The 26,593-nt window shown below is 41.9% G+C and overlaps 2 protein-coding genes across 28 annotated transcripts in view; one reads left to right on the forward strand and one right to left on the reverse strand.

Annotated features, from left to right (window-relative positions):
* Nucleotides 1-21,885, forward strand: part of HHLA2 (HERV-H LTR-associating 2) — a 160,680-nt gene extending 138,795 nt beyond the window's left edge. For 13 of the 25 annotated variants that reach the window (XM_045165417.1, XM_045165418.1, XM_045165420.1 and 10 more), the window contains 7 exons: nucleotides 5-94; nucleotides 1,869-2,204; nucleotides 3,183-3,452; nucleotides 10,179-10,496; nucleotides 12,794-12,919; nucleotides 14,926-14,984; nucleotides 19,939-20,542. In XM_045165417.1, coding sequence (XP_045021352.1) covers nucleotides 31-94; nucleotides 1,869-2,204; nucleotides 3,183-3,452; nucleotides 10,179-10,496; nucleotides 12,794-12,919; nucleotides 14,926-14,984; nucleotides 19,939-20,157 — 1,392 coding nt within the window. In that variant the 5' untranslated portion in view covers nucleotides 5-30 and the 3' untranslated portion in view covers nucleotides 20,158-20,542. Of the gene's footprint in view, nucleotides 1-4; nucleotides 95-1,868; nucleotides 2,205-3,182; nucleotides 3,453-10,178; nucleotides 10,497-12,793; nucleotides 12,920-14,925; nucleotides 14,985-15,737; nucleotides 17,426-19,938; nucleotides 20,543-21,825 lie in introns of those variants that run through there. The other 12 variants (XM_045165440.1, XM_045165442.1, XM_045165441.1 and 9 more) reach the window with 6 other exon arrangements.
* MYH15 (myosin heavy chain 15) overlaps nucleotides 18,173-26,593 on the reverse strand; it is a 124,566-nt gene continuing 116,145 nt past the window's right edge. For all 3 annotated transcript variants that reach the window (XM_025283513.3, XM_044941531.2, XM_044941522.2), the window contains exons 29-31: nucleotides 21,355-21,450; nucleotides 20,379-20,513; nucleotides 18,173-18,400 (exon numbers count right to left, since the gene is read on the reverse strand). In XM_025283513.3, coding sequence (XP_025139298.3) covers nucleotides 18,386-18,400; nucleotides 20,379-20,513; nucleotides 21,355-21,450 — 246 coding nt within the window. In that variant the 3' untranslated portion in view covers nucleotides 18,173-18,385. The remainder of the gene's footprint in view (nucleotides 18,401-20,378; nucleotides 20,514-21,354; nucleotides 21,451-26,593) is intronic.

Below are 26,593 nucleotides of genomic sequence, written 5' to 3' on the forward strand. Positions count from 1 at the left end.
ATAGTATCAGTGATATGATCTCCACAAGCCATGAAGGCACAGGCAGTGCTGTCTTTCTTCTTCACTCTTATACCATCTCTATGTGGACCTCAAGGTAAGTGCCTTTATACTATACCCCAGTGTTAGTTATGTGTATCGTTAGACAGGAACATGAGCCACAATACAAGGGGGCTGTTTCTTCTGTAGCCATAGCATTGTCAACTTTTCTAAAAGATCACTTAATAATAAACAGGAGGCAGATGCATGAAGATTAAAAATAATGTTTTCTTCTGTCTCCTCTGATTAAGGCTCTTTCTAATCTGTTATCTGTTACCAGATATAAAATCATTATAAAATAGGCAAATTTGATTGATTGGTTGATTTGTTTTTAAGTGTTAGCTTGGTGCTTGACACAACAAAAGGTACTATCAGCTTCGCTAGGTCCTATGACAGGCACTTTTAATTACCCAATAAAATACTAGAGATGTTTAGTAGAACAATTAGGGAAGTCAACAAAACCACTCCTTTTCTTTCCCACCTTTCCACATCTTTCAGCTTAATGCCACATTCCTCTAGCCTTTGGATAGACTGTTTCTCTGAGGCAAAGTGGGACATGGCAGAATGGAAAAGAGCCTCAGAGGAGAAGGCCAAGGGAAAAGACTTTGTGACCTGGCCACATGAACACCCAATTCTCCCATCACAGGTGGCTTTGGCCAAGGTCAATGGAGTTTACTTCATTATGAGTAAAATAATGTCCTTTCCAGTGAAAATATCACAAAATTCATAGATAAGGCACATGATCTACTTTTCTTTTTGTTCAGGAAAAAGTGGCTACTACCTGCAGTGATTATGAGATAATAAGTATATTTTCTTTGCAAAAACCTGATTGTGATGAGTCCATTTGCTTTTTAAGATCACCTTCTGAAGTTGACTATATATGGGCTTCCCTGGTAAAGAATCTGTCTGCAGTGCAGGAGACCCGGGTTCGATCCCTGGGTTAGGAAGATCCCCTGGAGAAGGGAATGGTTACCCATCCAGTTTTCTTGCCTGGAGAATTCCATGGGCAGAGGATCCTGGCAGGCCATAGTCCATGGGGTTGCAGAGTCAGACATGACTGAGTGACTAACACTTTAACTTTACTTCAAACACATATATAAACTTATATGTATTAGGAGGATTGGACTTCTACATTTATATCTAGAATAATATTTCTTAACTATATTTTAACTGACTCATAGGATACCCTGTGAGTTGTCCTAAAGCCAAAATAAATGAGTCCCTTCATGTCCCCTTTTGGACTCCTATGTGTGCCATTTTTTAAAACTAATGTCTGTTTATTCCCAACAGATCCCTGAATGCAGCATTATCTTTTACATGTCCCAAATGTTTCCTAATCCAACCAAGTTAAGATTTTTCTATTCTGTAAGAGTCTGCTGGCTCCAGAAGCTGAATAAACTATTTAATAATTTGTTATTGTATAGTAAGTATTAAAGATATATGTTCAGGGATAAAAATCAACAGGAATCTTTAATTTATATAATACAATATAATTTCCAGTAACTGTGTAGGCCAAGATCAGAGGAGAAATGAGACTATTGATCAAGCATCAAGCAAGGTTTCTATGCTTTACACTGTTGTCAATTCTAATAGTTACATTGAATCCAACAGATACTCAATTAAAATTGCAGACACTCAAATACAGCTCAAATACAGAGCTTCATGGCTTGTTTCTGAGAACTGGACTAGCAAAGGTTCTTGATAGATAGATAGATGATAGATGTTAATGATCAGGCTGCTGACCTAGGATAGTCCTAGGTAGCCCTGATATAACCCTGATAAGCACCCATCACTAATTCACTTCATAACTGCTCTTGTTATGCTCTTCTTAGATTCCTTCAGTCATGTTAGTATGAATGAGCAAATCATCACCGGAAGACTAGGTGAAGATGTAATTCTCCCTTGCTCATTTGAGAGTGGACCCAATGTCGTAATTCACTGGAAGAACCAAGATACCAATGTTTACTCATACTACAAAGACAGCGACCAGTTGGAAAAGCAAGATCCCAGATATGCAAACAGGATATCCCTCTTCCATGGTGAGATTCACAATGGGAATGCCTCCCTGTCTTTCAGAAGATTAACCCTTGAGGATGAAGGAATCTACGTATGCTATGTGGGAACATCACTTGGAAAAATCACAAAGAAAGTAGTACTAAAGGTGGGAGGTGAGTGAGTGCACATGTAAGGTTTAACAAACACGACAGTGGTACCATTCTGTGTTGCCTGGAATGCCTTCCTGTTAGTTTAATAAGCTGTGGGCTTCCTTCTAAGACAATGTGTACAAACTACCTCATTATTTGTAATGCATAGTATTTTAGAGTATAGCATTGATACACCCATTATTCCATTCATAGGTATTCGGGTATTCATAGTGTTTTACATTACAAAAAAATGTTGTGATGAACATCCTTATATTTAATACTAGGAAATGGTCTGAAACAACAGGGTCAGGAGTAAAATTATAATATGTCACGTACAGCAGCAGCATAAGAGTATCCATTTCCCCTTAAGTCTTATATCAGCACCTAATATTACCAGTTTTAAGAAATTCTGCCAATATGATAGCTTAAAAATATTGAATTATTGATTTAAATTACATTTCCCATTTTCTAAATTAACTTATTTTTAATATTCTATGCTTTCCCCTATCTTTATTCACTTTGCTTATCTAATCATTTATTTGTTGGGGGGAGGGGCGTTTTCAAATAGGCTTTGTCCTTTCTCCCTCTGTTCCATTTAGCTGCTTCAAACCTTGACTCGGAAATCTAAGAATTATGGGTAAATGAAGAACCAAAAAGCCTCTGAGTCAGTACCTGAGGAGTACAGAGTGCGGCATGAGCTCCACTTTATCAACTTCTGACACTCACATTTTAACTGCTCACTGAGGCCATTTTTTTTCCTAGAGAGTTGAGCTTGCTAGTTGCTGTGTATCCATGCATACTTTTTGTTTTTCTTGTCCATCACCAGACTATATCCTAAGATTCTACAGAATTTTTGTTGTTTTTCCTTTCAGAAACTGCCAAGTTTTACTCACAAAGCTTGGCTTTTCGGTTCATAGGTATTAAAATACTAAGTGTTCTGCACAGGCGGCCTAAAAAGAAACTAATGAGAGTTCCTCACATGCCCTTCTTTTTCCCTCATAGCTTTTGTCACACCTGTGATGAAGTATGAAAAGAACACCACCAACAGCTTCTTAATATGCAATGTGTTAAGTGTTTTTCCTTATCCAATTATCACATGGAAAGTGGATAATAATACATCTATCTCTGAAAACAATGGGAAAGAAGTGGGATCTTTGGGTCCTTTTCGTATAAACAGCAGAGTAAATATTACAGGATCAAATTCATCATACCAGTGTGAAATTGAAAATCCACTGCTGAAGCAAACATGGACAGGAAGATGGACAATGAAAGGTAGGCTATCTGTGTGAACATGCTGTCGAAGGTAGGGAGGGAATGGGGATTGATTTACAGATAAAGAAAGGAATACAAAAAGGAAGGAAATGCATTTGCAGCAGTCAGAAGACCAGACCAAAGTCCCAGCTCTAATTAATGGCTCTATTGCCTCAAGCAATCATTTTTATTTGTGAGTGTTGGTTCCATGTTGGTAAAATGGAAGTAATCCTTACCTTGCAAGGTGTTTACGAGTTAAAGGAAAAGGTGTGAAATGAAAAGTAGCAAATATATTTGTATGTATTACTGTATTTCTCTATGGTTCTTCTACACAGAATTTTCTACCTGCATTGCACTTTAAAAGATCAGAGGAGAAGGAAAGGATGCTTGTCTACTAGCAGGTCACAACCTCTGATTCTTGCCAGTTTTTCAACCAACAAAAATTAGCATTGCTTCTGTTTAGTCTCCTTAAGTAGCATTAGCCCATTAATCTTTATAAACACGTCTGCTCCTTCCTCTCATTTATTTGAACAAACCCAAACTCTGATCAATCTATCTATAGCATACGGTTTAAGAAGAGTTTAAAGAGAAGAAAAATTAAATTGACACCATTTATCTATTACTGAGGAAAATTATTTGTTTTATAGTTCACTAGAAGTAAAGCAAATTTTTTCTGTAAATCTCCATTATATAGGGAAAGTAGAGGTAACCCACTCCAGTATTCTTGCCTGGAGAATCTTAGGGACAGAGAAGCCTAGTGGCTGCCATCAATGGGGTCACACAGAGTTGGACACGACTGAAGCGACTTACCAGCAGCAGCAGCAGAGGTTAGGTATCTTTTTTGGGCCTTTTCTTCCCCTGAATTTTCTTAACTTTCAAATATATTGAAGTACAGTGGACTTACAATATTATTTCAGGTATAAAATATAGTAATTAGATATTTTTATAGATTACACACCATGAGTTCAGTTCAGTCACTAAGTCGTGTCCGACTCTTTGCGACCCATGAACCGCAGCACGCCAGGCCTCCCTGTCCATCACCAACTCCCCGAGTCCACCTAAACCAACGTCCATTCAGTCGGTGATGCCATCCAACCATCTCATCCTCTGTTGTCCCCTTCTCCTCCTGCCCATGATCTTTCCCAGCATCAGGGTTTTCTCCAGTGAGTCAGCTCTTCGCATCAGCTTCAACATCAGTCCTTCCAATGAACACCCAGGACTGATCTCCTTAGGATGGACTGGCTGGATCTCCTTGCAGTCCAAGGGACTCTTCAAGAGTCTTCTCCAACACCATAGTTCAAAAGCATCAATTCTTTGGCGCTCAGCTTTCTTCACAGTCCAACTCTCACATCCATACATGACCACTGGAAAAACCATAGCCTCGACTAGAAGGACCTTTGTTGGCAAAGTAATGTCTCTGCTTTTGAATATGCTGTCTAGGTTGGTCATAACTTTCCTTCCAAGGAGTAAGCATCTTTTAATTTCATGGCTGCAATCATCATCTACAGTGATTCTGGAGCCCATAAAAATAAAGTCTGACACTGTTTCCACTGTTTCCCCATCTATTTCCCATGAAGTGATGGGACTGCATGCCATGATCTTAGTTTTCTGAATGTTGAGCTTTAAGCCAACTTTTTCACTCTCCTCTTTCACTTTCATCAAGAGGCTCTTTAGTTCTTCTTCACTTTCTGCCATAAGGGTGGTGTCATCTGCATTTCTGAGGTTATTGATATTTCTCCTGGCAATCTTGATTCCAGCTTGTGCTTCTTCCAGCCCAGCGTTTTTCATGATGTACTCTGCTTATAAGTTAAATAAGCAGGGTGACAATATACAGCCCTGACGTACTCCTTTTCCTATTTAGAACAGTCTGTTGTTCCATGTCCAGTTCTAACTGTTGCTTCCTCACCTGCATACAGGTTTCTGGAGAGGCAGGTCAGGTGGTCTGGTATTCCCATCTCTTTCAGAATTTTCCACAGTTTATCGTGATCCACACAGTCAAAGGCTTTGGCATAGTCAATAAAGCAGAAATAGATGTTTTTTCTGGAACTTGCTTGCTTTTTTGATGATCCAGCAGATGTTGGCAATTTGATCTCTGGTTCCTCTGCCTTTTCTAAAACCAGCTTGAACATCTGGAAGTTCACAGTTCACATATTGCTGAAGCCTGGCTTGGAGAATTTTAAGCATCATTTTACTAGCGTGTGAGATGAGTGCAATTGTGCAGTAGTTTGAGCATTCTTTGGCGTTGCCTTTCTTTGGGATTGGAATGAAAACTGAGCTTTTCCAGTCCTGTGGCCACTGCTGAGTCTTCCAAATTTGCTGGCATATTGAGTGCAACACTTTCACAGCATCATCTTTCAGGATTTGAATTAGCTCAACTGGAATTCCATCACCTCCACTAGCTTTGTTCGTAGTGATGCTTTCTAAGGTCCACTTGACTTCACATTCCAGGATGTCTGGCTCTAGGTGAGTGATCACACCATCATGATTATCTTGGTCCTGAAGATCTTTTTTGTACAGTTCTTCTGTGTATTCTTGCCACCTCTTCTTAATATCTTCTGCTTCTGTTAGGTCCCTACAATTTCTGTCCTTTATTGAGCCCATCTTTGCAGGAATGTTCCCTTGGTATCTCTAATTTTCTTGAAGAGATCTCTAGTCTTTCCCATTCTGTTGTTTTCTTCTATTTCTTTGCATTGATCACTGAGGAAGGCTTTCTTATCTCTTCTTGCTATTCTTTGGAACTCTGCATTCAAATGGGTATTATCTTTCCTTTTCTCCTTTGCTTTTCACTTCTTTTCACAGCTATTTGTATGCCTCCTCAGACAGCCATTTTGCTTTTTTGCATTTCTTTTTCTTGGGGATGGTCTTGATCCCTGTCTCCTGTACAATGTCACGAACCTTTATCCATAGTTCATCAGGCACTCTATCAGATTTAGTCCCTTCAATCAATTTCTTACTTCCACTGTATAGTCATAAGGGATTTGATTTAGGTCATACCTGAATGGTCTAGTGGTTTTCTCCACTTTCTTCGATTTCAGTCTGAATTTGGCAATAAGAAGTTCATGATCTGAGACACAGTCAGCTTCCAGTCTTGTTTTTGCTGACTGTATAGAGCTTCTCCATCTTTGGCTGCAAAGAATATAATCAATCTGATTTCAGTGTCGACCATCTGGTGATGTCCATGTGTAGAATCTTCTCTTGTGTTGTTGGAAGAGGGTGTTTGCTATGCCAATGCATTCTTTTGGCAGAACTCTATTAGCCTTTGCCCTGCTTCATTCTGTACTCCAAGGCCAAATTTGCCTGTTACTCCAGGTGTTTCCTGACTTCCTACTTTTGCATTCCAGTCCCCTGTAATGGAAAGGACATCTTTTTTGGGTGTTAGTTCTAGAAGGTCTTTTAGGTCTTTATAGCACTGTTCAACTTCAGCTTCTTCAGCATTACTGGTTGGGGCATAGACTTGGATTACCATGATATTGAATGGTTTGCCTTGGAAATAAGCAGAGATCATTCTGTCATTTTTGAGATTGCATCCAAGTACTGCGTTTTGGACTCTTGTTGACCATGATGGCTACTCCATTTCTTATAAGGGATTCCTGCCAAAAGTAGTAGATATAATGGTCATCTGAGTTAAATTCACCCATTGCAGTCCATCTTAGTTTGCTGATTCTTAGAATGTCGACATTCACTCTTGCCATCTCCTGTTTGAGCACTTCCAATTTGCCTTGATTCATGGACCTAACATTCCAGGTTCCTGTGCAATATTGCTCTTTACAGCATCGGACCTTGCTTCCACCACCAGTCACATCAATAACTGGGTGTTGTTTTTGCTTTGGCTCCATCCCTTCATTGTTTCTGAAGTTATTTCTCCACTGATCTCCAGTAGCATATTGGGCACCTACCGACCTAGGGAGTTCATCTTTCAGTGTTCTATCTTTTCGCCTTTTCTTACTGTTCATGGGGTTCTCAAGGCAAGAATACTGAAGTGGTTTGCCATTCCCTTCTCCAGTGGACCACATTCTGTCACATGTCTCCACCATGACCCGTCCATCTTGGGTGGCCCCATATGGCATGGCTTAGTTTCATTGAGTTAGACAAAGCTGTGGTCTGTGTGATCAGATTGGCCTGTTGTCTGTGATTGTGGTTTCAGCTTGTCTGCCCTCTGATGCCCTTTCTCAGCTCCTACCGTCTTACTTGGGTTTCTCTTACCTTGGATGTAGGGTATCTCTTCACGGTTACCCCACGTCTGAGGTAAGGAGCAGTGGCTGTGCTTTGCTGGAGCAGCTGTGAAAAGATACCCCACGTTTTATTTCACTGATTCCTACAATGTCGATGTTCACTCTTGCCATCTCCTGTTAGATCACTTCCAATTTGTCTTGATTCATGGACCTAACATTCCAGGTTCCTGTGCAATATTGCTCTTTACAGCATCAGACTTTGCTTCCATCACCAGTCACATCCATAACTGGGTGTTGTTTTTGCTTTGGCTCCATCCCTTCATTGTTTCTGGAGTTATTTCTCCACTGATCTCTAGTAGCATATTGGACACCTAGTAACCTGGAGAGTTTATCTTTCAGTGTCCTATCTTTTTGCCTTTTCATACTGTTCATGGGATTCTCAAGGCAAGAATACTGAAGTGGTTTGCCATTCCCTTCTCCAGTGGACCACATTTTGTCAGACCTCTCCACCATGACCCATCCATCTTCGGTGGCCCTACACAACATAGTTCCACTGAGTTGGACAAGGCTGTGGTATATGTGATTAGTTTGGTTAGTTTTCTGTGATTGTGGTTTTCAATCTGTCTGCCCTCTGATGGAGAAGGATAAGAGGCTTATGGAAGCTTCCTGATGGGAGAGACTGACAGAGGGGGAAACTGGGTTTTGTTCTCATGGGTGGGGCCATGCTCAGTAAATGTTTAATCCAATTTTTTGTTGATGGGCGGAGCTGTCTTCCCTCCCTGCTATTTATCTGGGGCCAACCTATGCACAAGGGTTCCCTTTTCTCCACATCTAACCAACACTTGTTATCTATCTGTGTTTGGTAACAGTGCTTCTGACAGGTGTGAGGTGAGAACTCACTGTGGTTGCATTGATTTGCATTCCCTGATGCTCAGTGATGTTGAACTTTTCAGGTGCCTGCTGGTCATATGTATGTCTTATTTGGGAAAATTATTCATTATCCTTATATGATGTCAATAGTATGGGCCGCTAATATTCACTCTTCATCAGCCAAGTAGCAATGGAAATGTGGGAAAGGGTTGAAAATATTAAATTGTAAATATTTTATTTGGAGAATCATAATTTCTCTCGTTTATTCAGAATTGAGTATCCTGAAGTTCCAATGGTTCCTTACGCTTAGTGCTGTTTTGTCTTGTTGAGGATCCGTTATGTGCCAAACTTTGTCACTCAGGCTGTGAACCTCAGAACTAGCTGTATACTAGATGCTGTGGACTCTCACTTATGGATCCACAGTATCTAGTACAGACATGTAAAAATAAAACTAAACCAGGAAAGTAGCATACAAAGAGAGTGATTAAATCTGTTCACTATGGTTGGGTATGGATCAGGTTGTTATAGAATATATGCTTAAGGAATTGCATACAGGCCAAACTTTAAAGGAGTAGTAGGGAATTTCAGGAGAACATAGGCATTCCAGGTAAAAAACATACTATATGCAAAAGCAGAGATGGGGGTAAATATTGCCTGAATTTGTGGACGTAAAAGTGGTTGAGAGTGAAACTGAAGTATCAAGAATTAAGCCTAGAGAGGAAGGCAAAAACCAGATCAAATGCCTTCATCTTGCTAAGGAGCTTGAGGTGGCCTGGAGGTAGTTCGGAGCCAAAGAAGGATATGAAGCATCGGAGAGACCGGAAGTTGTATTTTAGATGGCTTCTCTGGTATCACTCTTTCACAGGTGGACTGTTGTGTTTTAGATAGCTTGCTTTGGCATCACTCTCTCGCAGGTGGACTGCAGAGTAGGTGAGTCTAAAACCAGGGAGGATAATTCATGACGGTCCATAGAAGTCAGCTGGCAGAACAGGAAGGACAATGGGCTGCTAACTCCGGAGGGGAATCCGAGAATACCCAGCAGACTCCCTGCTCTAAAAGATCGGTCCAGTGGGGAATTCCTGCACACGGTTAGAAATATACTCATGTGCTAGGAAAAAGACTTTGTCCAGAAAGAGAGATTAAGAAGTGGGACGACCCAGAGGGATGGAATGGGGAGGGAGGAGGGAGGAGGGTTTAGGGTGGGGAACACATGTATACCTGTGGCGGATTCATTTTGATATTTGGCAAAACTAATACAATTATGTAAAGTTTAAAAATAAAATAAAATTAAAAAAAAAAAAAAAAAAGAAGTGGTTGAGACCATGGAAGTAGCAGAGACTTCTAGGTAGTACATGGTGCCAAGAAGGCAGCCTGGGGAACACCAGCATTCAAGAGGTCAACAGAAGATTGCTGAGTTAAAAACACTGGTGACTGGTAGCAGCACTCGAGTGATCATGCTCAGGTTGTAGGAGTTGAAAACGAGGTGTGTCATCTCCCTAGCTGGCCCAGACTTGGGCCTCCTTGAAGCCTAAACTTAACCTTGGTGGGTGACTTTAAAATAGTGATGTAAAGCTTTTAAGAAACTCCACAGCACAAATATCTCACTGCTTTCCAAAAAGTGTTTTCAAAGATATTTCTAAGTATAACTTAGAAAATTCATTTGAAAAATTTTTCATTTATCTTTACTTTTCTATTCTGTTGTTAGATGTCCTTCATAAAATGCAAAGCGAAAACGTTTTACTCTCGTGTAAGCCTGAAAACAGTTCTTTCCCACCAAATCAAGACTTCACAGTCACTTGGTACAGAGTGGAAAGTGGAAGTTCCTTGCTCCTGGCTTACTTTAAGAACTCCTCACAAGAAACACTTATCAGTCAACCTCGACTTTCATGGAAAGAAGAGCTGATAAACTCACGTGACTTCTCTTTAACTGTGAAGGATCTTCGTCTTTCAGACAGTGGGGAATATTTGTGCGATATTTCATCAAATGAAAGTACCTTACTCACCATCCAAACACTGCATGTAGGTAAGTTACAAGTAGGGTTGGACATGGGTTTCAGGTACAGCAGTAGAGATTGTGAACATCAAACAGGAAATTAGGTTGGCATTTCAAGAATACCTTTGAATAGAATTTCTGAAAACACTGTTTACAGGGATACTCCCAGTCAAAATGGTAGATAGTTTCCTTTCTTCAACCACACAAAAGCCTTGCACTGAAAAATTAAAGGAAATTACTCCCAGAAGATTTCCCTTTTAGGGTTTCAGAGCTTCAGAAATGGAAGATGGAACCTCTATGTTTTGTTACTCTGTGGGCTGAGCATCTTCAATTCCTGCTTACCATTGTGCTGATATGTGCCTTAGGGTCTGGGTCTGGGGAGAGAAAGCTGTGAAGGCGTGGTGGGAAGTTAGAACTGAAGCTTCTGCTGCAGGCTATTGAAGCATGGTCTGTAAACCTGGTGAAAACAGTCATCAGAAGACATTTGAAACATTAAGGTTGTGCCTGATTTGGCTCATTTTTTACCTCTCAGTTCAGTTCAGTCGCTCAGTCGTGTCCAACTCTTTGCGACCCCATGAATTGCAGCATGCCAGGCCTCCCTGTCCATCACCAACTCCTGGAGTACACTCAAACTAATGTCCATCAGGTCGGTGATGCCATCCAGCCATCTCATCCTCTGTCATCCCCTTCTCCTCCTGCCCCCAATCCCTCCCAGCATCAGAGTCTTTTCTAATGAGTCAGCTCTTCCCATGAGGTGGCCAAAGTATTGGAGTTTCAGCTTCAACATCAGTCCTTCCAATGAACACCCAGGACTGATCTCCTTAGGATGGACTGGTTGAATCTCCTTAAAGTCCAAGGGACTCTCAAGAGTCTTCTCCAACACCACAGTTCAAAAGCATCAATTCTTCAGCACTCAGCTTTCTTCACAGTCCAACTCTCACATCCATACATGACCACTGGAAAAACCATAGCCTTGACTAGACGGACCTTCATTAGCCAAGTAATATCTCTGCTTTTCAATATATTATCTAGGTTGGTCATAATTTTCCTTCCAAGGAGTAAGCTAATTGCCACAACTCATTGTTTAAAATATTTCTAGTTCAGTATCCATAGAATCAAGGAATGTGTACTCATGAAGTTGACTGTCTAGGGGGGCTGATCACCTTATCCTTCAGCAGTTGACATCATGGGAGACCATGGCACCTCTTTGTATTTATTAAAATGAGTCAGTGAAACATATGTTTTGTAAATGTACTTGGCATTCTAGTTTTGAATGTTACCTCCTATAATACAAATTATAACAACTCTAGTTCCAATCAAGAGGCTGAAAAGAGTTCAGGTTCCTCCAGTTATTCCTGAGGAACTCCAAGCACCATTGGTTATCTTGGTGGTCACCTGTCACTTTTTACTCAAGATCATGGCTCCTATTCAGCTTTTCTCATCATCTCTGTACCTCTTATCTGTATTCTTCTAGGATCCTGCCTTTTCCAAGCCAAGGGTACACTGTGCCCTCCCTACCTTCATCCCCCAAGGAAAACACTAGGCTGCGGTTAGTTTGTAGTCATAATTACTCCTTTGTAAAAGGGCATGGCAACCCTTCTAGTATTCTTGGAGAATCCCATGGACAGAGGAGCCTAGCGGGCTACAGTCCATGGGGTCACAAAAGAGTCAGACACTACTGATGCGACTGAGCACACACACACAAAAGTATGTTAATTCCCTTATTACAATATAAAACAAAGACTTAAAATGCATAAAAAACTCATTGTCTCTCAAGTTTTCAGACTTTTTCCTCTCTTGACTCCCATCCCCACTATGCCCCAAATTGTTTAATATCAGCTTTGGCAGATTCCCCCAATAGTAGATATATTAGATGGGATGATGTGCTAAGTTGCTTCAGTCATGTCCAACTCTTTTCGACCCTATGGACTGTAGCCTGTCACACTCCTCTGTCAGTGAGATTCTTCAGGCAAAAATACCGGAGTAGGTTGTCATGCCCTCCTCCAGGGGATCTTCTTGACCCAAGGATTAAACATTCATCTCTTATGTCTCCTGCATTGGCAGAAGAATTCTCTACTACTAGCGCCACCTGGGAACTGGGAAGTATTATTTATGCTCATGAAAAACACTGATCCAGACAGGGCTGTTGTTTGTGTCTTTAATGGGTCTTTTCATTAGGAAAAGTCTTTTCACTAATATGATATCTGCTTCCCATGCAGAATGCAGAAATAGCTACTTTGAATAAACATACTCACCCAGCTATACATTTTCTTTTGTTGTCTGGTAACTTTTCTTCCAGCTATAGACTTTCTGTTTGTCTTATTTAGAAGCAAGCCCAAGAGCGCCTGCTGGGATAATTGTTCCAGTTTTGGTGGCCGTTGTATCGGCAGTTTTGTTGCTGTCGGTGGCCCCTCGAGCTGTTAGATCAAAAAGATGCATCGGTTTCCACAAAGGTACTATCTCATGGGTGCTTTGGTCTCATGCCCAGGGGTTCAGGTGGAGGTGTATCCAAGATGACAAGCGAGTCCATGGAATTCTCCAGGCCAGAATACTGAAGTGAGTAGCCATTCCTGTCTGCAGGAGGTCTTCCCAACCCAGGGATTGAACCCAGATCTCCCACATTGCTGGTGGATTCTTTACCAGCTGAGCCATCAGAGAAGCCCTTGTTAATAGTTGCTATTGCTCAAAACAGCATTGTCCTTGATGGACCATTTTATTTTAATTGTGTGAAGTTTTTAAAAAACTTTTTCTAAATTTTCTGGTAGAAAACTTATAGTAATTTAATTACTTGTAGTAATTCAACATGATACTAAGATTCCACGGTCACAGGCCTTCTTAAAAGACTTTGCTTTTATTAACAAATTTAGATCGGTGAAAAACTTAGATTTACTTATTTCCACATTTTACAGGTCAGAAAATTAGAATCAAAAAAGATAACACAAATGCTAAATAGGCATCTGAAACAGACTTACAGGCAGCACCTGAGATGACCCAGGTAACTAGTGGCAGAGGTAGATCTTGGCCCCATGAAGCTCTCACTGATTTCATCATCTCTCTAAGAAAGCTCTGAGTGTCCTGGGAGGTTGAGACAGATTCAGTGTCCCTTCTTCTGATTGATATTTTCCTATTGCCCCTGCTGAAGTCAGGGTTATTTGGTCATTGTGGACACCATTATTGAAGGTAGTGCTTTAAGGGTGATAGTGAGCAAGGATTTCATCTGTTGCAGCCCTGTGATTGTCTATGTGAATAAGCAGGCCATTGCCCTTGATGTTCCTATCCCTTAGCTGCCAGAAGTAGGGAAAAAATGGGAGGTTTCAGGTAGTCTAGTTTGTCTTCACCATGCAAATCCTAATATCATGGTACTTGAGATTAGGTTCAAGTTCTAGGAGAGGGGGCACTACTCAAGAATGATGGTTTAGTTTCTATAGTGGTAGTGTGCACAAGTGAAGTTCCAACACAAAGCACCTGGCACACTCAAAACTGGAGAAAGGGGAGCACAGAAGAGACTGCACCCCTCAGAGCTTTGCTGGAAGCCCTCAATCTAAAGGGACAAGGAGGAAGAACAGTGCCCAAAACCTGAAAGGAGAGAGTCACAGGACCAGCTGTGTTGTAAGGAAGGTGGCTTCACATAGAGCACACAGCCAGAGTAAGGTGACCTGACACGGAAGGAGCTAGGAGAAGAAACACCTGATTTTGCCCCTCCTGCCCTCTGATCTCCACCCCAGATGAAAGCAGAGGGAAGAGAAGCCCTGCAGGTAGAACCCATCCAGGTCAGCATCCCAAGGCAGATAGCAGGACGGATTCTGATTCTGGAGGAGCAGTCAGATGTCAGCAAAAACCACATCAGGGCGTGGGCCACTTAAAAAAATAAAACAGAGTGTTCCATAGTTTGTGGTCTGAATTTTTTTTATGCCCCCTTTTCCTGTCCATCACCACCTTGGCTCTTTCCCATTGTTTATAGTTAGTAGGCATCAGGCCAACCATCTTAGAGAGCCAGGAGCTTCTGGCTTGCTTGAACTGCCTTTATCCCTGCTTTGGAGCACCTGAATTTACTGCTGTGTGTTTCTGATGAAGTATTTCTACATTAAGGACATTTTTAATGCTGTTTGTTGGAAAAAGATACAAAGAGGGGAGTGACTAATGTGATTCTAATAACATAATCATACTCAGGTGGGGCTTCCCTGGTGACTCACATGGTAAAGAATCTGCCTGCAATGCAGGAGGCCTGGGTTTGATCCCTGGGTTGGGAAGATCCCCTGGAGAAGGGAATGGCAACCCACTCCAGTATTCTTACCTGGAGAATTCCATGGACAGAGGAGCCTGGCAGGCTACAGCCCATGGGGGCACAAAGAGGTGGACACGACTGAACAACTATTTTTTGTTACTGAGGTGGGAATAAGGGAGAATTGGGGTGTTGGCAAAAAGATGTCTTTTTAAGTTCTGTTTTTTTTTCCTGTAGAAAGGCATCCGCCTACTAATCAGAACTCGAGCAGTGCTGGTACTGCAGAAGAAAATGTGGTAAGGCATTTCCTTTATCAAACTATTTATAAGAATGCTATGGTAAAAAGCTAATTGAACTTTTGACTGATTCACACATTATTTTGCAGGACTTTTACACAGAAAAAAGGCAGGAGGGATTGCAGGATAATAGAACAGGAAAAAATACACTTAGGGTCTTCCACTGTCTGTAATTAAACCGGTCGTAGTCACTTAAGTAAGTGCTTGCTCATCTCATTTCCAACTGTTACTTGTCAAGATCTCAAATGGCACTATGCACCAATGTACTTACTCTTCTGCTGGAAACATGGGGTTGCATAGAAGTGGAAGGAAATACAGATAAAGTAGAGAAAAGCAAACTGCAGTTTCTGCCCAGACTCAGACTACTGACCTTCTACACTTTTCCAGCCAACTAGGTTCCTTCAGAACTGATAATTCACTTGTGAATTTATAGCTTGCTTGTATACTTTTTTGCTGCACACCTTTTATTATTTATGACTTCCATTAATCAGGACACATAACAGCAAAGAGTGGGATAAACTTGTTTTTCTACTTGTTAAAATCTCAGGAACATTTAGCAGGGAAATTAAAATTGATAAGATCTAACTTCATAACTACTTATAACTGTCTCATGGATCTCTGATTATAGATGCAAACAGTAGCTTACAGTTCCCCCCCCAAAAAAACCAAAACAAAACACTACCACCATTAATATTAAAATGGCTATTCTGACATAAACAACAACTATTTTGAGTCCGTGTTTCTTGGTTCTAGGCTCTTTCAGATTATCTACCCAATTCAGGAAGTGAAGAAAGAAGTTGACAACACAGCACAAACATCTGTAATATCCTATGACCTCACCTCCCCTTTCTTCACCGTGATTCCAGCAATGGTTTGTCGTGACCTGACAGTTCTACCATTGCAGAAACCTGTGATACTGTGAAGAGAATAGTCACATTCTGTCTTCAAAAACTAAGAATCATTCTCGGGCCCCCCACCTGCATCAAGATTATAAATGCCTGGGTACCAAGGATTCCAATTCAACTTGGATAAAAGAACTCTCTCATTTATTTACATTCCTGCTGCAACCAGCCCAGGAGGCTTCAGTGAAGTTTCTGCCAAGAACTCAGAAGAAACAAATCACTGAGATGATTCAAAATCTGATCAACTAATGATGGGTGAGTGGTAGAAGCAAAAATCATCTGAGTGAAAAGGTGAAAAACCAGGGCCAAGAAAACAAAGCAATTGACGTGCTAAAGTATTGTACTCTAGTTTTATATGAATGGTTAATATCAGCCTAATCTACTAGATTTAGTATGGTGGATCTTAGGGACCCCAAAGAGTAAGAATGTCAGTGTCTCTAAGACAACCCAAGGTGCAAAAGGCCCTATCAACTCAAGAATTGACATCCCCGGGGTTGGGTTGTACTATCCAACCCCAGGGTTTCATAGCTGAGTGACCCCAGTTATTAAGATAATTTACTCTTTGGCTCAGTTGTCATTTTGTTAATCAGATTTCTAATAAATTTAAATTTTCATATACATTTTTATGCAAGGGGAGAATGGATAACTCAGTTGACTGGATGATCTGTTCTCCTTAATTTTATTATCAATGTGTTAAAAAGGAAGCCTAACTAGGACTTTTATGACAATCACATTTTTAAGCCTATAGTTGATGGGAGAAAACCAACCCCAACTGTGTATTAATGCCACCTGGTCCAGTTTTCTGTATCAGTGGGCTCATTCACAGTCTGTTTTGCACAGAGTTTTGTTGACCTCAGGTATTTGCTGCAGTGTTGCGACCAGTGTTCATCACAAATTGTCGAGTACTAAGGACGCATAAGGAAAATCTGTAGAAAAGGACATAGGGCACTTGGTGAGGAGAATATGCTCAGAACTGTTCTTACTGTGATGAGGGTGACAGATGTAAAGACCAAAGCCAGCACATTGAGGACGGCAGGTAAGAAGGACCCTGTGTCTTTCAACACTGCTGAGCTTAATCTTAGACTCAGGTTGAATCGGAGAGGCAGACTGCTGAGAATGACAGAACAAGGATTTGTCATAGACGTTCAACATTGTACCACCGTGGGCAGCGGTGAAGAAGTCTGCGCCAGCCTGCCCCTCCACATCTGGTGCTGTCCCTGAGGTTGCTGTTGGGCAGACGTGCCAGCGTCGGAAAGGAGAGCTGGACATGGAGTAAGGATGAACTGGAATTTATAAGAACAAACCGGATCCCGTGCTGTCTCTTGGAGCCTCTAGAGTCTATGCTGGGAGTGACCTGTAAGACAGGCCAGCGCCTACTGCCATGGAGCCACAGGCCTGGCTGGCAAGGACTCTGACAGGAGCTGGGGCCCATCCCAGCTAGCTCACCCTTTCAGCCTTGAGGAATATCTGCCAGCTTTCACTGTACCTGGGACCATACATTGACCGTATGAGCATAAAAACAAAGCAGCTTCTCCTTCACTTCTGCCTCTCAAATCGGGTGCATTTTTCTTTTGTGACCAACTGTAATCCAGAACCACAGAGAGAAGGGAATTCTAGGAAATGTACCTCCAGCTTAGCCACATTGGTACAATACAGACAGCATACCAGTTATCGCTAAACTGAGCATCTCGTGTGGGAGGGTGCTTCAGTGTTGCACCCGCATGTAGCATACATGGGTGCTTTGTGTCAGGAAAACCCTCCTACCTATGACTATAGGTAAATCACTGTAGAACACTAAGACTAGCCTGTTGTCTCCCACCGTCAGTGGCTAAAAATAGACTCATGGATGTAGAAATGAGTCTAGCAGAACTCCCCAGGGACCATAACATAGCTCATGTCTTCTATGAATATTACTCATTAAGATGCAATATGAACAAAGTATTTCTTAAACATCAAAATTTAAAAGATTCTTGCATCTATTTAATCTTTCATGTGAAATGTTTACTTACATCTGAGGATCAAAAAATTCCCCACTACCCTTGAAAGCAACAATATTTCCTTTTATGATTATGTTTCCTGATCACCTTGTTTAAACTACTTTTGATGCAGCATATTTTTAAAAATGTTTCCCAAATGAGTGGATATATCAAAACAGAGACTTTTAAATACAAGAAGAAACTAGTGGTTACCAGTAGGGAGAGGGGTACCAGGGAGGGAAAGAGGATTAAAAGGTACAAAGCACCAGGTACAAAATAAATAAGACACAAGAATGCAATGTGCACCAGAGAGGATATAAGCAGTATTTTATAGTCATTTTAACTGGAGTATAATCTACAAATATTGAAGCAATATGTTATTACACTTGAAACTAATATAACATTGTAAAGCAACTGTACATCATTCTAAAGGTGGATACTTCAAATGCAACTTAAGTTTCTGGTCAGAAAATAGTACCTCCTTGTACCTTTCCAGCCTCTATCCTTTATAAACGAGGACGGCTCATTCTTCATGGACCTGAAAAATAGAATATCAGCATGTTCTATGAGATTCCTGTGACTTTCATCAGTGGGACATACACCCAGAACGAAGCCCAGGGCTTTCCAGTCATAAGCAGGCCTTAGCCAACTCTTCATTAGCTTCAAAGGGAGGCAGGGAATTGAGGCAATTATCTGCATGAGAGAAAGCAGACCCCAGTAATTCACCGCAAAGGCGTGCTTAGTCACTCAATTTTCTGCCCGCCTTGCATTGCCAGTAAAGGCAGCACCCTCTGGAGAAGACCCCAGCAGGGAGAGATGACATGCATCACCAATTCGCTCCCCAGACCTGATGCACAATTCTATCCGAAAACCGTTTCCTTTGGTTTATGACAGTGGAGAGATGTTCAGGCTCTCCTTCTGTGAATGGAAAACAATTAGTCACTGCATTGCCAAGGACGATTCTCCTATTCATCTCTGGCCTCTCAGAAGCAATTTCTGCTTCACTCATTTTACTCTTTGTTGGAAATAACTGTGACAAAGTCGAAAGCATTACATCTGTTTCCGAGGCCCTCCGACCTCATGCAGCTGAGTGCAATTGTAGCATGTGCGAAGCATTTCCCTAAGCAAATCCATCACAGGGGGTTGCTGGGCAGCTTCCACACAGAAGACCCTGATCCCAGGCTGTAACACTTTGCAGATTGAGGCCAGAGTTCAAACCACTTAGCTGGACCTCTCAATATAGGCCTTCTCCCTGAGACTATTTGTTCATCAATAAGAAATTTCTAGAGCCTGCAAAAGTCTCATATTTTTCATATTTGGATCCAAATATATTCAATATGACCAACTTTTAGTCTCTTCTTCAAAAGAGATCCTCTGATCTCCCGTAGGGTAGTATTTACTATTTGTTACCCTCTCTCCTTTTTTTGCAAATTTACTAGTAATTCATTTTAAAAACTGAAATGGTGGTGCCTGTGCTAAGTGCTCTGTAGGCATTCTATGGAGTGTATACAACCTCTTTTAATCTGCTTCTCCTAAAGCCAGCTCTCATTTAACAACTGTTTCTAGTAACAGTCTCAGTGAGGAAGCTGAGCTCACTGCCATAGTATGAATGTTTTTGTCCCCCCACAAAATTCACATGTTGAATTCCTAACCCCAACAGTGATGGTATTAGGAGCTGGGGCCTTTGTGAAGGGATTAGGTCATGAGATTGAGTCCTCATGCCTGGGAGTAATGTCCTTAAGAAAAAAAGACTCCAGAGAGCTTCTTCCCTTCTTTCTACCATGTGAGGTTACAATGGGAAGAGGGTTGTCTATAAGGAAGTAGCCCTCACCTGATTCCAAATCTGCCAGCTCCATGACCCTGGACTTCACAGCCTTCAGACCTGTGAGAAGTGTTTGCAGTTTGTAAGCCACTCCATCTCTGGTGTGACATCTCTGAACAGGCTAAGATACTGGCCCTGCCAAGCCTACAGCTCCATGTTCTCTGTCACTTTCCCAGGAAAATTAGGGCAGTGGCCCCTACTATTGGAAGAGAATTTTCGTGGACACAGATGTAGACAGTTCCTTTCTCTTTTAGGGAAGAAAACCAGAAAGCAAGACTCTTGCATTTGTTCTTCATGGCCTCCACTTTAAACCTGTCCCCCTGGGATCTGCATATCGATGTGATACTTGCCTACCACAGAACAGTTTGCTTAGAATTTCAAGCAGATCCATCTGTGCTTCTTTAATCATCTTTTCTCCTTGGATGCCTGGCTGTCCTACCCACGTGAATCTAGGCCCAGAACCTGCACATTAACCTAGAATTAAGCATTTGAGAAGTGTAATATAGTGCGCACCCCACTCAAATGCTTACTGTCTGGTACTACCCAGACAGGTAGAATAAACATGAGATTTTATCAGAAACTCTTTCTCAATGTTGTTTTTAAAAGCCTCTGAAGAAACAATTTTCCACGTGATGACATGAGCCTGAAACACCAATGCTTTAAAAGTTACAGCAGAACTGAATACCTGACGCACCTTTTTCCCAAACTCTTTTGCTTTCATCTTGAGTTTATTAACTTGAGATTCGGCTGTCTCTGCTCTTTCCTTAGCTTCATTCAACTCGTGTTGCTGCTTCTTATACTTGGAACGGTATTGACTAGCTTCTGCTTCCTATAAAAATAAAAAATGAAACAAAGAAATCCCTGAGCCTATATGATCATATTTGTTCCTGCCCTGATGTGAGAAAATTGAAAAATGTGAGAAAGGAATCTAAACTTCTGAGTACTGAATGAAATATCATATTTTTGTATGATGTATATGGATTCAGACTTCCTAGCAGGCACCAGACCCATTTTATAACATTTTTTCCCCTGGAAATTGAGACCATAGTCGGCACTTACCACCAACAGGATGTAGTCCAGCTTTCACAGATTTGGTATGTGATAGATTAACCATAATTTGTTTTGTAATCAATTTAACATCCTATTCAGGGTAGAGGGTGTCTGTCTTTACTGTTATAAGGCTCCTCTTATGACAGGCTCCAGTGTCCATGGGATTTCCCAGGCAAGAACACTAGAGTGGATTGCCATTTCTTGCTCCAGGGGATCTTCCCCACTCAGAGTTAGAACCCACATCTGCACTGATGTCTCTTGGATTCTTTACCACTGAGCCACATGAGAAGCCCCACAGGATGATTACCCAACCAAAATTTTCTATCTCTACATGACACCATGCTCCTATTTGGCTCATATCGCACAATGCATATGTTTGGGTGTAAGCAAAGGTCAAGGGAGAGAGCTTTGGCTCCCTGAAGGGAAAAGTTGCACAAATTTTAACTATAGGTGATGATTCTAGCATACACATTAAAAAAAAAAAAAAAAGAATGAGCAGACTTTAAGCTGAGCTGGTCCTCTCTGACAAGCTGCCTCTTTAGCTCAGGGCCACATATCTCCATTAATCAAATGTAAATGGCTAGGAAATCCATGAGGCTGCAACTGCCTCAGGTACTTACCGCTGACTCGATTTGCTGCTTGTAACTTTGTACTTTTAGCTGAAGATTATCCATCAGAGTCTGCATCCTGCTCATATTTTTCTTATCTTCCTCTACCTGCAAAGTACAGGTTTGTATGTGAAGGTGATTTGAAGGATCCAGCAGTTTGCATTGGGTGTAGCCTCACATGAGGAAATGAGAGTAAGGAGAATTTATTAAAGACCATATGTAGAGCCATGATTTGAAAAATGAGTTTAACTCTACTTATCCCAAGTTCCAACAAATTAATAAACACAGCTCAGAGCAATGACACAGAACTCCCAGCCTTTGTTAAAATGGAAGTTAAAGCCATTAGTTTCAATTTGGACTTCAGCCTTCCCAGCCCAGCCAAGCCACACCTACCTGTGGTTTCTCAGTGCCCACCTGCAGCCCCCCATCAAACCAATTCTTTCCTTGAACTTTCTAACTTTCTAACTTTTTTTTTGGCTTTAGGCAATGGAACTGTTAGGGGAAGCACACTGATTGAAACCGCCCACCCTGGCCAGGCACCATAGAACTATTTGCATGAGTTGTTTTATGACAGGAGATCCTGATAAGGAATACGCAATAAGCCACCACCAACCGGAAGAGTTCGGGAAAGGTCAAAAGGAGACACCGTGTGTCCGTCCACTTCCCAGAATCCCTCTCACTAGCATCCATCTTGGCTGAGCAATGCGTGTGCCACCAGGAAAGACACAATTAGAATGATTGGCTAAAGACCACATGGAAACTAATCCCATCACCATAAAACCTGAGACTGTGAGCCACGCAGCAGAGCAGTTCTCCTGGGTTCCCTTACCCTACTGCTCTCCACCCGGGTGCCCTTTCCCAATAAAATCTCTTGCTTTGTCAGCACATGTGTCTCCTCAGATAATTCATTTCCAAGTGTTAGACAAGAGCCCAGTTTCGGGCCCTGGAAGGGGCCCCCCTTCCTGCAACAGAACTATAAGAAAGACTAAGTTTACTGGAATTGTGGAGTGGGCATTAGCAGAGATAGGAAAATTCCATAAGCTATGGGGACCCTGTTTTGTGTGTTCTTATTGCTTCCATTGAAATCCAGACTTGGACTGGAAAAAGGAAATCCAGTGAGACAGTGTTTTTCAACCATGCTCTGTGATGTCCTGGGTATTCTGAGGAGGAAGGAGGGAAGAGACAGACATGCAGGAAGGCTCTGCATGCCACCCCCTTTACCACACCCTTTTAACTAGAGTACTTCCACTTTGGAGGTGTTGAACTGCCCTGAAGGAGAGTATTTAAACTGACTGATGGTTGAGATGAATGATTTAACCAAGACAAACACCTACTGCTCAAACATTTTTCCTAGCTCCATCTTACTTATTCCATCAAGTATCAACTTTTTTGGTGGCTTTCATGGTTTCCCCACTTATCTCCCTCTGCTGCTGCTAAGTCGCTTCAGTCGTGTCCGACTCTGTGCGACACCATAGACGGCAGCCCATCAGGCTTCCCGTCCCTAAACAACCTCACTCCAACCAGGCTCATCTCCTATGCCCCTTTAGTTATCCTGCTTGTTCCCTCCTTGCTAGGTTTAATGTTTAGCCCCCGGGACACAGCACAGAGGCAGCAGACAGAAATGCTCAGTTTCCCTGAAAGAGACCTATTTGCTTATCTTAGTAGCTGCAGCCCAAGGGGGCAGTCTTCTAATTTAACACACATCTCCAGAGACCAGGAAGGCTGGTGGCACCATCTTCATACACTCTCTCTGCCTCACTCTAGGTTTCTGGTATCTCTTGGAAAGGAGCACATGTTTGGTGGCCCAGTTTTCATGGCTGCCACCCAGGGTACATCCCTTGAAAGCTTGGCTCTAGTGGCCAGCAGGACTTACATTCATGGGTCCTACAGGACTGCAACAGTTTTTAACCACCTCCTCCCCTCAGCATTGGCAGAAGACTGAAGCACCTGGGAAAGCCAGTGGGTGCCATCTTCACATGCCCCACCTAGGCTACCAGGATCTCTGAGAAAGGAGCTTCTGCACAGGTATGGTGTACTGACTTTTGTAGCTGATATCCAGAGGATAAATTTCTTATTCTGTCTCTGGGCTTGTGTTCAAGCAAGGGCTTGTGTTCACAGGTTCAATGAGATGATAGCAAACAGAGAAAGAGTTCTTAACTGCATAGCACCACAAGGATCGGAACAGACAGACAGAAATACCCATCTCCCAGTCATTCCCTGAAAGAGGTGTATTTGCATACTTTAAAAACCCCTGCCTGAGGGTCTGGCCTCCAGTCAGCCCTGCATCTAAGTACTGACTGAGATCCTCCCCTTTGCAATATTATAGACAGTTTTTGAACACTCAACTAAGAGCCCTAAGAACAAAGAAGGCTGCTTGGACAGTCACAAGGAGTTCAGAGACAACTAACAGCTAGGGTAGATTGAACAATAAAGATCTTCTCTTACATGAGACTATTCATTTAAGATTGGGAGAGTTGTTTTATCTAATGCGTAAACAACAGCACAGAGATCAAAAGTTGAAGAAACAAAGTAATATGCTCCAAATGAAGGAATAAGATAAAACCCCAGAAAAGGATAAAGGTAGATGATTTACCTGATAAAAGGTTCAAAATAATGGTCATGAATCTGCTCACCAAGCTCAGGAGAACGATGCATAAACAAAGTGAAAATTTCAACAAAAAGAAAATATTAATATAAAAAAGTACCAAGCAGAAATCACAGAGATAAATATCTGAACAAAAATTCCAATATAGGCATTCAACAGGAGACTAGATGAAGTAAAAGAAAGGCTCAGTGAACTTCAAGACAAGGCAGTGGAATTCATCCCATAAAAGTAGCGGAGGGTGGGGGGTGTGGGGAGGGGAGTGAATAAAGACAGCTTAAAGGACTTATGGAATAACATCAAGTGGACCAGCATTTGCATTACAAGGGTCTCAGAAGGAGAAGAGAGAAAGAGGCAGAAAAGTAAATTTTTAGGATACAAAATCATTATGCAAAAATAAGTTGTGTTTCTGTACACTAATATGAACTATCAGAAATTAAGAAAACAATCCCATTTGTAATTGCATCAAAAAGAATAAAATACTTAGGAATAAATTTAACCAAGGAGGGAAGGTGAAAAACTTGCACACTGAAAACTATATGTGTGTGATGACCCAGGGATGAAAGAGCAGATAACCAAGGAGGATCTTGGAAAGCAGGAATGGAAAAACCAGACCCTGACCCTCCTTCCCTCCCCCATGTTGTAACTATTAATGGAAACAGTATAACTTGTCTCCCCTCCTACCCCATAGGGAGGAGGTATTTGCCTTACTCTTACCCCCACCCAGGATACGTGCCTCATCCAATCAGCAAATGAGCCACAAGACCCCAATCCCACTCCTTGTACCCTGGGTATAAAAGTAGACTAAGGACCCCTGTTCAACATCAGTTTTCCCTTGAGCTGGGAAAACTCAGCTCAAGTTTTGAGTTTTCCCTTTCCAACAGCATCTCCCACTCTAATAAACTTTATTTCCCTCTCATTGTGTCTTATGTCTGGAAATTCTTTTCCAACCTGCGCCCAGAACACGACAATACAGCACTGATGAAAGAAATTGAAGAAGACACAAACCGTGGAAAGCTATTTTGTGCTTGTGGTTTGGAAGAATTAATGTTAAAATGTCCACACTACCCTAAACAATCTACAAAGTCAATGCAGTCACTATCATTTTTCACAAAAATAGAATGGAACCACAAAAGGCCCTGGGTAGTCAAAGTAATCCTGAGGAAGAAGAACAAAGCTGAAGGCATCTTGCTTTCTGATTTCAAACATATTACAAAGGTATAGTCACTGAAACAGTATATATTAGAATAAAAACAGACATGCAGATCAACTGAATGGAATAAAGAGCCCAGATATATTCATATATACATGGCCAATTAATGCAAAGGAGCCAGAATATATAATGGGGAAAAGACAGCTAGTTCTTCAATAAGGGGTGTTGGGAAAACTGGACAACCACATGCGAAAAAGGAAATTAAAAACAAAGGCAGTAGAAGCAAAAATAAATCAGTGAGGCTTTCTCTGCCTCAGGCTGCTTGCTCTCCCCTTTATCTTTCCCAGGTGTTACTGCTGCTGCTGCTGCTAAGTCGCTTCAGTCGTGTCCGACTCTGTGCAACCCTGTAGACGGCAGCCCACCAGGCTCCCCCATCCCTGGGATTCTCCAGGCAAGAACACTGGAGTGGGTTGCCATTTCCTTCTCCAATGCATGAAAGTGAAAAGGGAAAGTGAAGTCGCTCAGTTGTGTCCAACTCTTAGCGACCCCATGGACTGCAGCCTACCAGGCTCCTCCGTCCGTGGGATTTTCCAGGCAAGAGTGCTGGAGTGGGGTGCCATCTCGTTCTCCATTCCCAGGTGTTGTTACCTCCCATAAATCTCTTATACTTCTGACTCCACCCTGTCATCTGGTTCCTAGAGAGCCCAACTGAGACCAATTTTTTTTTTTCTTATCCCTTGAAATGAAGATACTTATCCACATTTAGATTACTAAGGATTAAATAACACCTACACACAGGTCCCTGAATACACTGCTGATGCTGCTGCTAAGTCACTTCAGTTGTGTCCGACTCTGTGCGACCCCATAGACGGCAGCCCACCAGGCTCCCCTGTCCCTGGGATTCTCCAGGCAAGAACACTGGAGTGGGTTGCCATTTCCTTCTCCAATGCATGAAAGTGAAAAGTGAAAGTGAAGTCGCTCAGTCGTGTCTGACTCTTAGCGACCCCATGGACTGCAGCCCACGAGGCTCCTCCGCCCATGGGATTTTCCAGGCAAGAGTACTGGAGTGGGGTGCCATTGCCTTCTCCACCCTGAATACAGGAGGTAGACAAATGTAAAGTAGAGCAGGTAGATAGGGGGTGGTGGTGGGGAGGAAAACTGTCTTTACCTCCTGTAAATAATATAGGTTCCTAATCCTATGTCCTGCTTTATAGCATACATTTCTAGACACTGGAGAGGAAAACAGGATGAATTTCCAAATGCTAGAGGGACATATGAGGGGAGATAAATTCTCAGTGGGGGACTGGCCTTAAAACTCTTGTAGATGGAGTGACACTTGGTTCCCTTTTCCAATGCAGTATGATTTTCCAAGAGGAATTTTTCCTAGGAAAGAAAAACCCTATTTATATCCCTTTCAAAATGACATTTTATAATGGCACCTATGATGTACTATCACAAAACACCCTGCCCCACAGTCCTGATGGTTATTTTGATGT

Source organism: Bubalus bubalis, chromosome 1 (genome assembly GCF_019923935.1).
Source record: "Bubalus bubalis isolate 160015118507 breed Murrah chromosome 1, NDDB_SH_1, whole genome shotgun sequence".
NCBI lineage: Eukaryota > Metazoa > Chordata > Mammalia > Artiodactyla > Bovidae > Bubalus > Bubalus bubalis.